At 44.8% G+C, this 15,802-nt stretch overlaps 1 protein-coding gene across 2 annotated transcripts; it reads right to left on the bottom strand.

The window, feature by feature from the left end:
- Positions 1-234: 234 nt before the first annotated feature.
- NFKBIZ (NFKB inhibitor zeta) lies at positions 235-8,699 on the bottom strand. 2 transcript variants are annotated; one of them, XM_065647116.1, is made up of 12 exons: positions 8,434-8,699; positions 7,863-8,002; positions 6,927-6,963; positions 6,722-6,828; positions 5,823-6,586; positions 5,274-5,379; positions 4,798-4,944; positions 4,382-4,445; positions 3,560-3,729; positions 2,798-2,908; positions 2,511-2,678; positions 235-1,726 (listed from the first exon to the last, which is right to left on the bottom strand). In XM_065647116.1, exons 1-12 carry the CDS (start codon positions 8,666-8,668, stop codon positions 1,673-1,675), a joined length of 2,103 nt encoding a protein of 700 aa, XP_065503188.1. In that variant the 5' UTR covers positions 8,669-8,699; the 3' UTR covers positions 235-1,672. The 2 variants fall into 2 exon arrangements, with proteins under 2 accessions (XP_065503188.1, XP_065503196.1); XM_065647124.1 differs by having other exon boundaries at positions 6,722-6,825.
- Between the last annotated feature and the right edge of the window lie 7,103 nt (positions 8,700-15,802).

Here is a 15,802-nt window from a genome sequence, read left to right as displayed (position 1 = left end):
GCGTGACCCAAAACACACAAGCAACAGCTTCAAAACCAGCATCAAGAGGAAGCATAAACAGCAGGAAATATTTCATTTCATCCTTAACAAATGGACCTTGATCAGTCTCACAGTAATACCACGCTAAATCAGCTTTATCTCAAACTTGAATTCATCATTTGTGTAACAGACAGTAAGCATAAAAATGTAATTAGCATGTTTATTCAAACACAAGTTACATGAGACCCTTCAAGAAATACATCACAAACAGGCCTCCACATATCAGATTTCTTCACTTAGCTTGTCTACAAGACATACTTTGTCAAAACAGCACAATCAGACTAATTAAACAGTTATGGCAGAGAATTGCGTGTGATGCAAAAACAGTTTAAGAGCATAAACCATACAGAGAACACAGTACTGGATTACAGCCCAGCATGGATCATTCAGAAAGTGATAGGAAGAAGTTTTCTCCAACAGAAGACAAGTATACAGCATCATTAGTATATATTTTGCATTAACACCCATAATTATTAAAAAATAGAAAAACATTAGCTTCAAATATTACTTGACTAGCCACTATACCTATAAGGTAAAACCATGAATGGACTAACTCTGTTTAGGAGGTGAAAAACAGTAGATCTCTAGAACTAACTAGAGCCCAGTTAAGCAAACTACTTATGCATGTGCTTAAGTCCTACTGACACTAGTGGGGCTTACACATATTGAAGTATTATAATTAATATGGAGAGATTTCAGCATGCATCAATAGTTAAAGAACATGCTAAATACTCTTACTGAATCAGGATCACATTCCTTAAAGTACAATAAAGTTATATACACTATAAAAGTCATGATCTCTTCTCGTTCAATCTGTTGTCCCATCAAAAGAAAAACTTCTACTTGGTACAAGAGAAACTGCTACAAGTCCTCTGAGGAAGCATGGCTTTTCACATTTTATTAACGACTCCAAAAGCATGCACAAATCAGTGCTCGGGACAATCTATCTTAACTGTCCTTTCAGTCTTCAGTCTTTCAAAGCAACAGATTTTACTCTATTTGCACCAGTATAGTATTAAAACTCTATATGCAATTTGCAAGTTCAATATCAAGGAACTTGTTCCTTCAGTTCATTCCCCAAGCAATCAATAGATTCTTAGAACTATAGAGCTGTACAATAATGCCAGTGACTATATACAATCCTGCACAAGATACTGAAAAAAGCTACAAAGTTACATAAATAAATTTTCAGCTTCAAAAATATTTGATTTCTCTTGCACTTAATATTTAAGTGTTATTAAAAACACAACAAAAAAACTCTGCAATGTTAACATGTATCAGCCCTCTCTAAATAAAAAGATTCCTGTAGAATTGTCCTTGTCTGGAAGTTATCTGTATGGCTGTTTAAATAAACTCAGTCTTGCTATGAAATCCAGGTAAATCTTCCACATATTTGGGAATTAAACATTCCTGTTTGCTCAGAGGAATTTGATTGTTGAGTTTTGTTTTGCTTTTGGGTTTGTTTTGTTTCTTAACTCTTATATAACCCACTATATAATAGTGAACAAAATACTTTTGTTTCACAGAAACAACTAACATTTGCCCACACTGGGCAAATGGTCTATGTACAGATACATTAGGACTGCCTGACTGACAGTGAGTGTGAGTTGCTAAACTCCAAGAAACACGGAGCTTAAAATGGCGACACTCTCTGCTGAATCGCCTTGCCTTTTAGGATACGTCTTATCTGGAAAAGACAAAAAGACAAAACATTAGTATTCATCATCTTAAAGTGAGTCATAATCTGAAGAAAAAATAAAACAAAAACACAAAACACACCCACAACCTGGACCCAGTTCTGCATTCCTCATTTATCTAAGCCTAGGTTCTGAGTTCAGTTGCACCAGAACTGATCGAACTTTACGGTATTTGAACCAATGAAGGGCAACAGGATTACTCATTTGCTTAAGTTATTAGCTGCTTGGGTCAAAAGTCATTTTTCATAATGTATGAGTATAGTTCCTAGGAAAAAGGGATTTTCTTCATCTGTTACTCAGGCCTAAGAACTGCCATCACTAATTATGACAAGAGCAATAAAAGCACGATCTGAGGCCATACTAAGATGAACAAGAGGAGGGATATTACTTCCAGTATGTTGTGGGGTTACAAAGAACAAACCTAGCTGGATAAGAAAAACCTTCTGAGATGGAAAAGTAAAAGCTACAAGTGAAGCCTGTAATTTCAGGTCTTAGTATATTCTGCCTGATCCTGACATTAAAACCAGAGATCCCTGAATTAAATGGGATTTGCTAAATCTTTTCCTTAAAAGCTGCAACTCAAAACCCAAAGGAAACTTGTGGAGAGGAATAAGGCTTTTGTGTAGATTAGGACAGATGGGAGTAAAGGAGAGGGCTGGTTTGGGGGGTTTTTTTGGTTGGTTGGTTTGCTTTTGTTTGTTTGGGTTTTGGTTTTTGTTTGGGTTTTTTTTTTTGGGGGGGTGGGAGGATAGGGGGAGGGGGCTGTTTGTTTACCTGTTCTCCTACAAGGCCATCAGGAACCAGATGAACTGGCTGCTCATTCTCCAAGTTTCTGGCACTTGGATCAGCTCCCTTTCGCATTAGCAGGCGCACAGCATCCAGCTGGCTCACCCGATAGTGCAGGCTGGCTGCTACATGCAGTGCTGTGTTGCCATTGTAAGCCTGGAGAAGACATAAATAACTCCATGAAGGAAAGGCAGGAGCACAAGGTTCAGGACACTCGTGGTGCCACACTTGTTCACATCCTGTACTGTATCTGCATTCTGGAAAAATCATCGTACCTTTGAGTTAATAAAAGAGAGGCAGTTGGGCAGCTCCAAAAAGAGACGAATGAGCTCCAGGTTCGCTTCTTCTGCTGCCAAATGTAAAGCCGTGCGACCACTTTTGCGATCCTATCAAAAAAGGAACTGTTAGTTTTCCCTGCAGGTGCTTCAACCTGTCAAGGGTGAAGATGCAGACAAAACAGAAAGCAGAGTAACTGCAGAGCGTTGAGCAAACATATTTGCACTACAATTCATTGAAAGTCAATCTGAGCATATATTTTAATATGAGTATGTTAATTAACAGTGGACCAGATCTCATTTGGCGGTTAAGCTTACACAACCAAAAAACCATATGTTATACTAAGTTAAGTAATGATCTGGCCCAGCACAGACCTAAGCTGGACAGTGAAGCACTTTTTGACTAAAATTTGCAGTTCAAGAACAAGGTATCATCAGCACCCTATTATTACAAATACCTCAGAGTGCTCCAAATATATTCTTACTTTTAAGACACAATCAGCTGCAGCCAGCATAGCATCATTCTTAATCCAGAAATTAGACTATCACCTCCCTCTTTCTCCATAGTTCATTTGCATTGATAATACCTTGTTCTGAATATATACAACATTCTCATTCCACTTGGGTAAATCAAGCTGTAGGGAAGCTTTCAAATTAGTCCTCCTTTGTAATAAAGCTAAGATGTGATGTGAGAGAAAGGGACATGTTCTGTTTCCACCTTCTCTCTGGATCTGGCACTTCACATAAAGCTGCTGTACTTACTTTTGCTTCAACAGATGCTCCCATTTGTATTAGAATCTTGATGGTTTCTACCAGGCTCTTGTTTCTCAGCAGAAGCTCCTGGACCTCAGGGGAGTGAGGAGGCTGACTGTTTTGCAGTTCATGCAGCACAGCATTATGGGCCAGAACAGCACAGTGCAATGGTGTCAAACCTTAACATAAAAATAATTAAGAAATCAACACACATCATTAATGAACAAATGCAATATGCAAGTATTGAAAGGCTGCTCGGTTTGAAGGATAGTTAAAGGAGCTTCTCTCCCTGTCAAGCCCAGAGACAGTTCCACGTTTGTGACAGTGATTGTCCTTGAATAGCTCGGGATTTGGGTTGTCCATCGCCAGAGCGGTTAAGTAGCAACCTACGCTGAGCTCTCAGCCAGCAGACAAAAGAATCAATTTCTGGTGTATATATATATTTTACACATTATACTTTAGAAAGAGCTGTTACATGGAAAGTGGTTCAATTAAAACAGCTCTCTGGTGTCAGAGATTCTGGTTGCTGTATCCACCAATGTATTGCTGGCACTCACGTGTTTTCAACAGCCTATTACCACCTACGCTCTGCATGCCAAACACAGCAATCACATGTAAGAGGGAAGAGGCCCTGACAGGCACAGACTAACCATGTTTTTATCTGGCAGATATGCCAACTGTAATGTAATCTCAATTGTAAATGTAAATTTCAACCTGGCAAAGATATACTCAATTTTATTGCTTCTCAACCCAGGATAACATTCACATCAGCAGACATAAAACATTATAACATCCAGTAACTCTGTAAATTATAAACTTTTAACTACTCACCATCATAGTTTGTTGCCTCAAGGTCTACATACTGATTGCTTCCCATGGCTCCCTTTTGGATTGCCTACAAAAGTGGGAAGGGGCATGCATTTAAGCCTTATCCAAACCACATATTGCTTCCTCAGGCTCGTATACAGTCTTACTGCAACAAAGTTGCAATAAATAATTGCATTAAGAGACTTATTTTTTTTCCTAGGCTAGAGGATTCCACCAAATTACTTAAATGCTGGTGAGAACCTTGATGTGAAATTCAGTTCCACTTTAAGCCCTTACTGTAGGGCCCTGAGACACATTCACAAGGCTATACAGGGAGAAAGATAAAGTGAGGAGTGGTGTTCTCAGAGTTTCCCCAAGAGGACTAATATGAAATATAAGCATTAACAGTCATGGCAGAGCTATGCCTGCCTGGTTCTTACCTGAAGGACCTGGGCATGCCCCTTCTCAGCGCAAACATGCAACGGTGTTCTACCCCAGCAGTCTGTGGTGTTGACTTGAGCTCCCAAGCTAACCAGGTCCTGCACAATGAGATGCTGATTGGCAGCCACAGCAACCTGGAAAGCACTCTGCAAACATCGAGAAGAAAATTCAAACTATTAGTCATCTGATCTCTAACAGGAAAGACCAAGTAAAACAAATAAAAAGCCCAGCTACCTGGTGTTATTTAAGCAGTGATTATGAATACCAGGAAGCCGGGACAAATGAAGCAGAGCACATAGTTTTACCAGCTCAAGGTGATCCCGAGAAGTATTAATAGCCCAAGGTTAATATTAGTATGCAGGTTAAATCTTGGGGTTAATATTAAATAAGCCTTTCACCACATCTTCCTCAAGGTCCTGACATGCAGAAGCACTCAGGTGCACAAAGCAGGTGCAAAGATTTTTGAGAACCTCACCTGGCCATTGTGCTCTTTAATATCCAGCATGTGCATGGCAGCCATCTTCCTTGCAAGAACATAGGAAAGAGCTCGTCTGCCCTGGGCAACCGCAATGTGAAGAAAGCTGCAGGAAAGAGGGGAAACAATGTTACACCACCAGACAAACTGGAGCTCAAGCCATAACACAGAGCCAAACATATGGGAGTGGTGTCACATTGCCAGCTTCAGATCTCCTCTGAGTGACTAAGCCAGGAATACAGACACCTTCTTCCCAGGGAAATTTAAAGCATCTAAGTTAGAATCTTTTTCTCCCCATTTACAAGATAAAAGCCTAATGATAAGTACCTGAAATCAGACAAACACCTTAACTACTCAGTGTGCCACAACCCTGTGCATCACAGCCCATCAGCAAGACCATGAGCTTCATTTGATTAGCAAAACCACTGCATTCGTGACACACAAACACTGATAATGAACAGCTTCTGTTACAACTCTGTGGTCCACCAAAACCCAAACAAACATTCCCCAACCTTCCACATCAGAAACGCAGAGATAAACAGCACTCACGTGTCTCCATCTGAGTCTTTTGCAAGGAACTGGTCCTGAGAGATGTTAGCCAGTTTGCTTTCCTCCTGCTCCACTTGCCATTGAAAAAATGACTTGCCCAACTGCGTGGTGCTTCTGGCAACGTTTTGGTCAGGTAGAGAGACGTTCAAAGTAGACAAAGAGACACTGCGCTCCAGACTGCCACAGACATTATTGGAAATCAAGCTGAAGTTTGGAGCATGGGGGCTGACATCAGCCTGTTGATGGGCACTGGTCAGCGGCTGGAGGGGAGCAGAGATGCCCTCTGAGCCTTCAGAGTCGTTCAAGAGGGAGGAGAAGCTCTGCGGTGGGCAGTACTGCAGTTCATGGCTCTCAAAGGTATTCTGCTGGTAGCCAGGAGACTGGTCACTGGCAGCAAACGGCCTGTACTCCAAAGAGGCATCCGAAGGATAGCTCTGTGACAAACTCTGGTTTTGCGACGGAGGGAACTGGTAATGCTGCGGCGCATCAAGCATATGCTGGGAGGTGTGATCTTGGAATGCTTGGTACTTCTGGGGTGGGGAGAAAGCCTGTGTTACCAGGCTCTCCTGGTACTGTTCACTGGGCGAGCTGTGACTGGAGACAGTGTGCAACCAGCTAACCTGCACCGTGTTCAGAGAGATGGGGCTTGACTCGTTCTTGATGTTTATAATGTTCTGAAGCAGATCAGAATTGCTGTCATGCTTTGGGTCATTTTTATGCATCTCTTCCATGTTATCCATAGAAGTTGGTGTCTGTGGTGGTGTCTGTCAGGAAAAAAATAAAATAAAATAAAAACAAGCCCCAGAAAGCTAGAGGTATAATTTTGTCTGGCAGTTTCTGATCACACAAAGCAAACTGAAAAATAAAAGCACAGAAAAAAAAGTAAATTGCAAGTTTACCAGGAGGTGTGGGTGAACATTCGCTTGGCGTTTGAAAGAAGGTCCATCAGAAAGGAGCTCAGGAGCCTTTCTTTTGCCACTGTGACCTAGTATGCTCTTCAGTTCTGCTGAAAAGAAAAATAAATTTAGAATGCATTTAGAGGTTACTCTTACAACCAACTTTTAAAATCTTATTGCAATATATTTTTAAAGAGGGGGTTTTTACCTGTGTACTGCTCGTAGTTCACCAGTCCTCCTTGTGCCTTTTGAGAAAAATCGAGATTATTCCATTATTATAATGTTATTTCAGGGGGAAAAAAAAAAAGTAGAAAAAAGCAGAGACTTGCTTCTATAAACATAGAATGTACCTTAGAAGAATTATAGTACACAATTGGCTAACCCTAATTTAATTGTTTTTAATTAATGTTAGAAAATGGAAGGACTTGTATGGAACTTAAATGAAAATCACCCTTTTTCTTAAGGCTTTTTAAGCTATTTGTTACAATACCACAAAACTCAAGAAAATCTAAAGAAAGACCTTTCTGAGGTCAGAGGACTTTTTTTCAAACATAAGCAAGCCAGTCAATTTCATACTTCTTCAATGCCATGAAAATCTCTATGCAAAAATTCTCCTGTGACACCACTTATCTAGGGCACTTGCAAACACATGCTCAGAAAGACTAATCCAGAAAAAAAAAAAATCCCCTTTAATCTTCTCAGAAATTCCTTTTTTTTTTTTGTTTCTATCTTTTCAGACTGAAGGGGGTCTGCCTTTATACTGTGTGTTCCGTAAGGAGCAGCACAATAGTGTGGCAAACAATTCTCTTCAGAGAAAGTTCCCCAATTCTTACAGTGAATGACCTCATTCGAGTTAACAGGGAGTTTCTGCGGTTTCATAACACAAATGTATCTTTAACCAAACGCCCTTTAGAAAATAAAGCTTAGTAAGGACATTTTTAAGTGCCTCCTCTCCCACAATAAACCTCCTCACTAATTTCTTCCCAAGCTCTGTTCTCCCATTACGTAGTGAAAAGGAAAAACACTGACTCCATCCACATCAGATAAAGCAGCAAGCTCGCTTCTAGCGTTATCACATGCCTTTTTTTGCCAGCTTCAGTAACCATTGAAAGCAATTATGTCAGTTCTGAAAAATGCTGGTTACCTTGCCTTCCTCCGTGGCAGAGCCCGAGGACATCTGTTTGCTGCTCCTGAAGTGCAGCAGGAGCTCCTTCACCGAGTTCTTCACGCGGACCCCCTGGAAAGGTCCTCTATGCTGCTTTCCGCCCGCCATGTGTTGGTCAACTGTTGAGATATGAAAACAAACGCCGAATTTAAGGCACCGACTCCGTTTTGACTATAAATAAATAAATAAATAAATGCGGAGACCCTTGTGGAAAACAACCTAAATCCCACGTTTCGCAGAGAAGCGCCGAGGCGATGCCCCCTCCGCAATCTCACAGGCGCGGGGCTCCCCTTCTCACCCGGAGATCCCCCCCCCACGCCGCTCCCGCAAGGCTGGAAACGCCCCGGCGCGGGGCACGTAGCGCCGGCGAAACGCTCCTGCCCGCCGCCGGGCTCCCGCTTTTCACCGCTTCGGGGACTTTTAAGCACAAAAGGGTCCGCGACTGGCTTCACTCCCGGTAGGGACGGAGCGGGAACCGCGGCTTCGCGCCCTCCACCGCCGCCGCTCCCCGGGCGCAGGGGACCGGGACCGCCGCCGGGGCACGCCGTACCTTGCAGCGCGGGGCGGGCACCGCCCCGGGGATCCCTCCGGCCGCCGCCGCGGCTGCTCACCGAGAGGTCCGAGTCGGAGCCCGGCGAGCCCGGGGCGGAGTGCGCCGGGGAGCAGCTGCCCTCGCTGGAGTGGGGCGAGGCCCCGTAAAAGTAGGCGAGGTTGATGGGGCTGCTGAGTGCGCCGCCGCCGTCGCCGCCATCGGACGCCACGTCCCGGCTGCTCTCCACGATCATGGCGGTGCCGCGGGGCAGCGGGCGGCGGCGGCGGAGGAGGAGGGCGGCGGGCGGTGGAGCGGGAGCGGGCACGGCCAGGGCTCGGCGGGCGACGCGGCGGGGAGTGGGCGGCGGCGGTGCTGGCGGCGGCGGATATAGCGGCTCCGCCCACCCCCGCGGGGGCGGGGCCGGAGCAGGGCGGGGCCGCGCTTCCCGTAAGGGCGGTGGGAGGTGGCCGCGCCCGGGGCGGGGCGAGGGGCGGGGCGAAGGGGGCGGGGCTGGGTTCCCGCCCCGCCCGGGCCCCGGCCCCCTCGGGAGCGGGGCAAGGGACGGGAGGGGCCGGCGGCAGCGCCGCGCTCCCCCAGCCCGGGCACCAGGCAGCGCCCCCGCGGGCCCGCCGGAGTGGGGATGATGGGTGGGATGGGGATGGAGATGAAGGGGATTGGGATGATGGGGATAGGGTTGAGGTGGAATGGGGATGATGGGGTGGGATGGGAACGGGGATGGAGATGGTGATGGCGGTGATGGGGATGACAGGGGGAGGGTTGGGGTGGGATGGCAATGTTGGGTTGGGATGGGGATGGAGATGGGGTTGGGGATGATGAGGATGATGGGGATTGGGATGATAGGGATTGGGTTGGGGTGGGATGGATATGATGGGGATGATGAGGTAGGATGGGGATGGAGATGGAGATGGGGATGATGGGGATAGGCTTGGGGTGCGATGGCGATGTTGGGATGGAGATGGGGCTGGCGATGATGAGGATGATGGGGATTGGGATGATGGGGATAGGGTTGGGGTGGAATGGAGGTTATGGGAATGATGGGGTGGGATGGGAATGTAGATGATGATGGGGATGGGAGTGACAGGGATAGGGTTGGGGTGGAATGGGGATGATGGGGCTGGAGGTGATGAGGATAGAGTTGAGGTGGGAGGGGGATGGTAGGGATAGGAACAGATGCCACCTCATACACTGTCCTCCAAGATTACCCCTGGATGCCTCCTACAGCTTTTGCAGCCCCCACTCGCAACACATGCAACCCCAAATTTCCACCCTCTTGCGCAGCTGCAGAGATGGAAACCACAAGCATCAGTCTCAGCCCCCCCACCACTGCTGATGCAGACTCACATCCCCGCACATACATACCCATCACCCCAAGTGCGACAGTGCGGGAGCGCTCACCCTGCTCCTGCCAGGTCTCAGCTCTGGGGTTACAGGCTTGGGAGAATGGGGATTTCTGGTCATGTGAATCAAGTGGGCAGCATCCAGAGAGAAGGGGAACGTGAGCAGTTACTCACAAAGAGATGAGTCATCTCTTTTCCTCTATTATCGGAGTGTGTAGTAGGCAGGGGACAGACACATAAGTTATTTTGGTTTTAGGTTGCACCATGCTGTGGTGGCAAAGCCTCTCGGTCAAGACCGACAGGGAGAAACAGGTAAGCAACACAATACTGAAACGAAAAGTGGGCGAAACTGTGTGCCTGTGATTACTGTTAACACCACCACTGAGTTATTACCAGTATTTACAGGGGAGACTTCTCAAATTACTAGTTTTCAAACAAATATTTCTGCTTTCCTCGTTTCCACCGAGGTCACCATCTTCTAATATATGTGCATGTGTTTTTGTCCATAAGGTTGCAATTAGGATGTTTTTAGCACTACAGCTGCCCCAAAAGTATGTAGTAAAACGACACAGTATTTCTAAAGTATATTATGCAAATTGGAGGTCTACAATTTAGATTATTGTACATGTTTTAATTGTATTAAAATACATGGGACAGGTGCAACAAGAAATTATATTAATCAGCCCATGAGGAGGCAGGAGGGAATTACTTTATATTACTCAATTATTTTTTTCACTGTCAGGTAAAAGAAGGGTTTCACTGGGAGTTAGCCAGGCAGTTTTCTACTCCAAAGACTGTTGTTTTGCACCATAGATTGAATTTACGCAGTCACAGTATGATTTTCAAGTGTAACCCATAAAATGAAATCAGATGCCAAGTAGCACCAGAAATAGCGTAGTCTAATAAAGGTAAAAACTCACTTGCTCCCTGATCAGCAGCCGTCACCCAAGAGCACATTCTCCCTCATTTAACGACACTCTTTATGCAAGTCAGAGTTTGTGAAATCAGGTTATACGTTTTAAACACACAAGGAGATGGTTCTCTGCTTTTCTTCAAGCCTTAGATCCCCGTGACGATACCTTAGCCTTAGGTAGACACTTCTAAGTTTCTCCTTGTTAAAAAACACTTGCTGCTTAGAGATCCTTCAGCCCCTGAACGCTCTTTGCACACTCGGTAGCTTATGGGAGGACCCACAACCCAGCTTTCCTGAAGCAGATCTGACTGATCAACCTTTGCGTTTGCATCCCTCCCAGGCAGCCAGGAAAGCCAGCTGTTGTAATCTAGCAGGAAGGTCTCCAACTACTGCAGCAAATAGATTTTGTCTTTTAACGAGCAAATGGTAATGTGAATCTGAGAAGTCTATAATCCAGAAAATTAGATTTGGCATCATAGTTGCTTGCAGTTCCCTTAAAAATGTTGAGATGAAAAGTGGATTTCAAACAGAAAGTGGATTTTTCTCATCGTAATCCTACTGTGTTGTGGAAGGCCCCTAAAGCACGCACAGACAGGGACAGACAGCACGTTTATCCTTGCTATTCAATAAAAATTTTGGAATGGATTTAATTGCAAATTAGTCTCTACTTACGAATGAAAACTATTCTATAGAACAATTTAATCAGGTTTTTGTCTTAAAGAGGGTGTGGAATTTCTTTTTCTCTTCTATTCCAAAGTTTCTGCTCTCCGGAAGGCTGAATTTCTGACTTGCTCTCTTTTAACCAAGGAAAATCCACTTCAGCCAACACTCTGATACCTCAACTCATACTTGTTTCATCAGCGACATCTTATTTATCAGGTCTTCTGGCATAAATCTACTCCAAGTCAAAGCAGATTAAGACAAGTTTAATTTCACTGAGCTCTGTAACAAAGGGCTCTTTCAAAAATACACACACCCATCGGTTGCACAAGATGAGCTGGCTCCCAGAAGCTTCGTGCTCTCAAAGCGCTTCCATGCAAGTTACCGGTAAATTATTGCTACATCTACAAATTGTAATTATTAATGCTGTGGACCTTGAGCGTTTGGGTTTTGGCCCAAACACTACGTAATATCTGTGGTGACCCAAACCCTGTGAGGCGCCTTCAGCCTAAGAAAGTTCCTCCTGGGCAGGGTGGTGACCAAAAGTGCTCGTCACCTCTTCTTCTGATGGGAAACCTGGCACAGCCCATACAGACAGCAACCAGCTGGGGAAAAGGGGGGTCAGCTGGGAAGGCTTTGTGGGGCTGCGGTGTCCAGGGTGTTTCAGCTTTCTTTGGCCAGGCTATGACACAGCACAACCCATCAACCTCCAGAGCTGGAGAAGGCTGTGAGGCGGGCACAGAGGAGGATGCCTCAGCTCCCAGAGCACTGCCTTGCTGGGTTTTTATTGCACCACCTCCATTTACTGGGATGTATCAATAATGCCAACTAGTGGCCAATATTAACAACATTTGTCCTAAAAACTTTATTTCCCTCTGGAGATAGTGAAATGTGATTGCCTTGGAATCTCAGATCACTGCAAAAATAAGAAACAAAATGCTTTTTTTTCCAAAAACTCTGCTCCTTCCCTCTCTTCAGAACACAGCCTAGACAAGTATTGTGGAATTAAAGCTAATCAGCCTTGGTTTAGGTTATGCCGATACACTTGATTAACCAAAACAGCTTTTAACAGTGTGACTTCTACACAGCCATGAGCTACTTTGAAGGGATCTGAAAACTCAGTTAAGAACAACAACAACAAAAAACCTGTTCTCTCAAAGCTTACACTTGCTGGGTAGCTGTCTTGTTACAAAAGTCAGAGAGGCTGAAAGCCAACACCTTAGACTTTCACCACCAGCTAAGCTAATCAAGGTCATGTGTCTCCCTTTTGCTATCCTAATCAGAGCCAGCACAGAGAAAAGATGAGCTGGACCTGCTGTGCAGGGCTTCCCTCTGCATTAGGCCTCCAGTAACTGTGTCCTTTCTACACAGAAACAGTTGAGCCACTGCACTAATTCAAAGCAAAATCAAGGATCTTGCTCAGTGTTTTGGAGATTTTCTGTTAAAACAGACTTCCATGTTGCCAACACACTTTTTATTTGGAACCATGGTATTTTCTCTCATATCCGGACCCTCGTACTGTGAACAGTGTTTCAATAACATTATCACAAACTCAGACTGAGGGAATCTGACATTGTAAGGCAGCAGAGGGGATACCAGGCAGACAGGTTGAGCACTCTCAGCTCAGAAAAATCTGAGCTGCAAAGCTTAGGCAGACATTTGTTCATGCTTGCAAGTACATCCTCCCAACACCCTGTGCCAACCCCTATAGCTTTGCGTGTAAGTGATCACTGCCGATCGAATTCCTGGTGTACTATAACTAGTCCCCACCTCCATATGGTTGAACAATTTACCCTCATGTCCTGGTACCAGGATTGGTAACAGTGCTCTTATGTGAGGTCAGTTCTTGGGTCACTGGTGAGAGAAACTAGCTCCTTTAGGTGAAACTTGGGCGTGGTTTACTCTAGAGCTGCTCCCTAAGGCAGCATGGGCAAGACTCTGCCAGTTGTCTCCCTTTAGCTTGCTCTCCAAAAAGGCATCCTACATCCTCTTCCCCCTCAGAAAATCCTCTTGAAGCTGTAGTTCTGGGTCACACATGCAACAGCTGGAAAGAAAAACACCCGACCAAATGAACAGAAGATGCACCCTGGGGGGCCCACATAGGGCTCAGAAGAGACCAAGGCAAAGTGTTGTTACACTGCATGGATGTGGCTGGTCTGTTGCAAGGAAAGGGCCAGCCTTTACAGTATCAGTGTGCCTGCACTGCTCGGTCCCTGGGGCATGTACTGGTTTGAATGTTTTAGGAGATGTAGTCTTTAGATAAACACATACATAAATAAGTAAATCAAGGGCAGCAAGTGGAGCTTTGCCTTCCCCGGAGAGCTGCACGTAGTCACCCTGCCAGGCATGCAGTCCCTCCTAAGCACAAGTGAGGAGCATGCCAGCTCTCAAGCAGCCCATGGTTCAGCGGGTGTGGGAGCAGAATAAACATCTCTCTTCAGGTCATCTCCTAGGCAGCAGCATGGGCAAGGGTCAGCCTCTTGGTAAAGTGGCAGAGCACAAAATACTAGTAACCACCACTTGCTTTTGCAACACATTTCTGGAGCAGTAGAACTTTTGTGCTATTTTATTAAACTGGAAATAAAAATAGTAATTTACAATCCAGTTGCTTAATGCAAGTGAATATTTGCTGCACGGATGTCAAATGCTCCTTATTCTCCAACAGGTGTAATTAGCCTCCTGCTGCAGACTGCAAGTCCAGGTGTGTGAGCACTGCAACCACTCCTCTGACTCCAGCAGCATTTTCACACAGCGTGCAAACCCCTTTTAGAATAGCATCAAGAAAAACAGATGTAAAAGCTTAGTAACTTGCACTCCTAGAGGCAGTTCGGAATCAATACCTGTGTTTGCTTTAACGGTTTAGGAGACTGCACGTCAGTAGGTTGGAAATGGTCCATGACACTTTTTTCCTCCAAGAACCAGTACAGAGGAGTCAGTGTTTCTTCCCTCTTTGCTACACTTGTATTGCTACATTCTTCCCAGATGTTGGTCTCCAAGACTGACATCCTGGGATTAGTCTGAACTTCAAAAGGGGCATGTATAATTCTTCATATTAAAGGAAAACTCAGACTGTTTATTTAACATATAACATTTGGGTCTTGCTCCTTTGATCCAAAGAATGCCCTCAATTCTGCTTTTTTACTCACAGGTTGTTTGATATTTAAAAATAAATGAATAAATAAAAAAGTAGGTTGCTCCTAAGTAGATCCTTTCACACTGTGTACATAAAGTCAGTATGAAGGAAAAGAAACCCCAAACCCAGCAAGTGCTACAAAGCTGGCTAAGTAGATCTGATTTCTGTACAAGTAAACAGTTTCCTTGTACGTACACCTTGTGTTTGTGGACATTCCTCTCAATGTACTCACTGCCCCAGCTAGTCATTTTTCCTCATAAGCTCACATATCTCATTAGTTCGTTAATGCCTTGCAGTAGGAACGCGTGGCTGAGAAATACATGCAACCGCTGATGTCACAGCATGTAAACAAGGAGCAGAAGGCCATTTCCCCATAGCAAAGGGCAACATCATATGTCACCTGTTAAGGATACTGTGTGTATATAGATGAGGTAAATAGCGCACACTCTTCCCTCGAAATACTTTTCTTGTTATGATGTTAGGTAGAGAGCTAGTGAAGTTTCTCAGTGCTGGTGAGGAGTCTCAGTGGAGGTTTAAAGGGGTGAGCATGGGTTTTCCTTGTGACTCATGCTGAGGACCTTTTTCCTCCTAACTCAGGTGACCAACTTGGGCCAAAAATTGTCATTCTAAGCCCACATTAATTTTGTTTTCTGCAGTCAGATATAGAAGCCTATGCTGTTGCCACAGCTCTGGTGGCCTTCAGTTTCAGTCTTCTTACCTTCCACAAACAAAAAACACTTCAACCACCTGTAAAACAAAATCACTGTCTAGCAGGGACTGTAGAGCTGTCCCAATGCAGCATTGCCACTGAACTCTTTAGTACAGGAACAAGAGGAAAAACTGCTTTAACTCAGTCAGACCAACCCAGAAAAAAAAATAGGATTTTTCAAACTGCAATCTACCCAGAACCCTGCTTTTCTAGCCTCTCAATTTATGTGCAGTAGTGGATAACCTACCTAAGGTTAAGGTTGTCAGACATCCAGGCTTCCCAAACACGTGTTTTTCCACTCAAAAACATTGTCCAAGCAGACTTTGAAAATTTACGCACTTCTTGGACATGGCAAACCAGTCACATCAACTAGACAGCATATCTAACTGTGTTGGCCAGTCCAGAAATCCCAGGCACACTGGCAGCACTCATGGAGATCAGCCATGCTGTGGTTGTGTAGCAGGATTAACACCTGCAGGAAGCCTCAGCATTGATTTGCACAATCCTACACAGCCCGTGAGCACATCCTCAGCTCAGCGGTGCACAGATCGGCGTGCAGGAAAGCCCAGGCAGAAATAAAACAACCACAGTAAAAGACACTTGTACCATGTCAA

This window comes from Caloenas nicobarica, chromosome 1 (assembly GCF_036013445.1).
Source record: "Caloenas nicobarica isolate bCalNic1 chromosome 1, bCalNic1.hap1, whole genome shotgun sequence".
Classification (NCBI taxonomy): domain Eukaryota; kingdom Metazoa; phylum Chordata; class Aves; order Columbiformes; family Columbidae; genus Caloenas; species Caloenas nicobarica.
The sequence above is the reverse complement of the archived record's forward strand: the minus strand, read 5'-3'. Positions and strand labels throughout refer to the sequence as shown.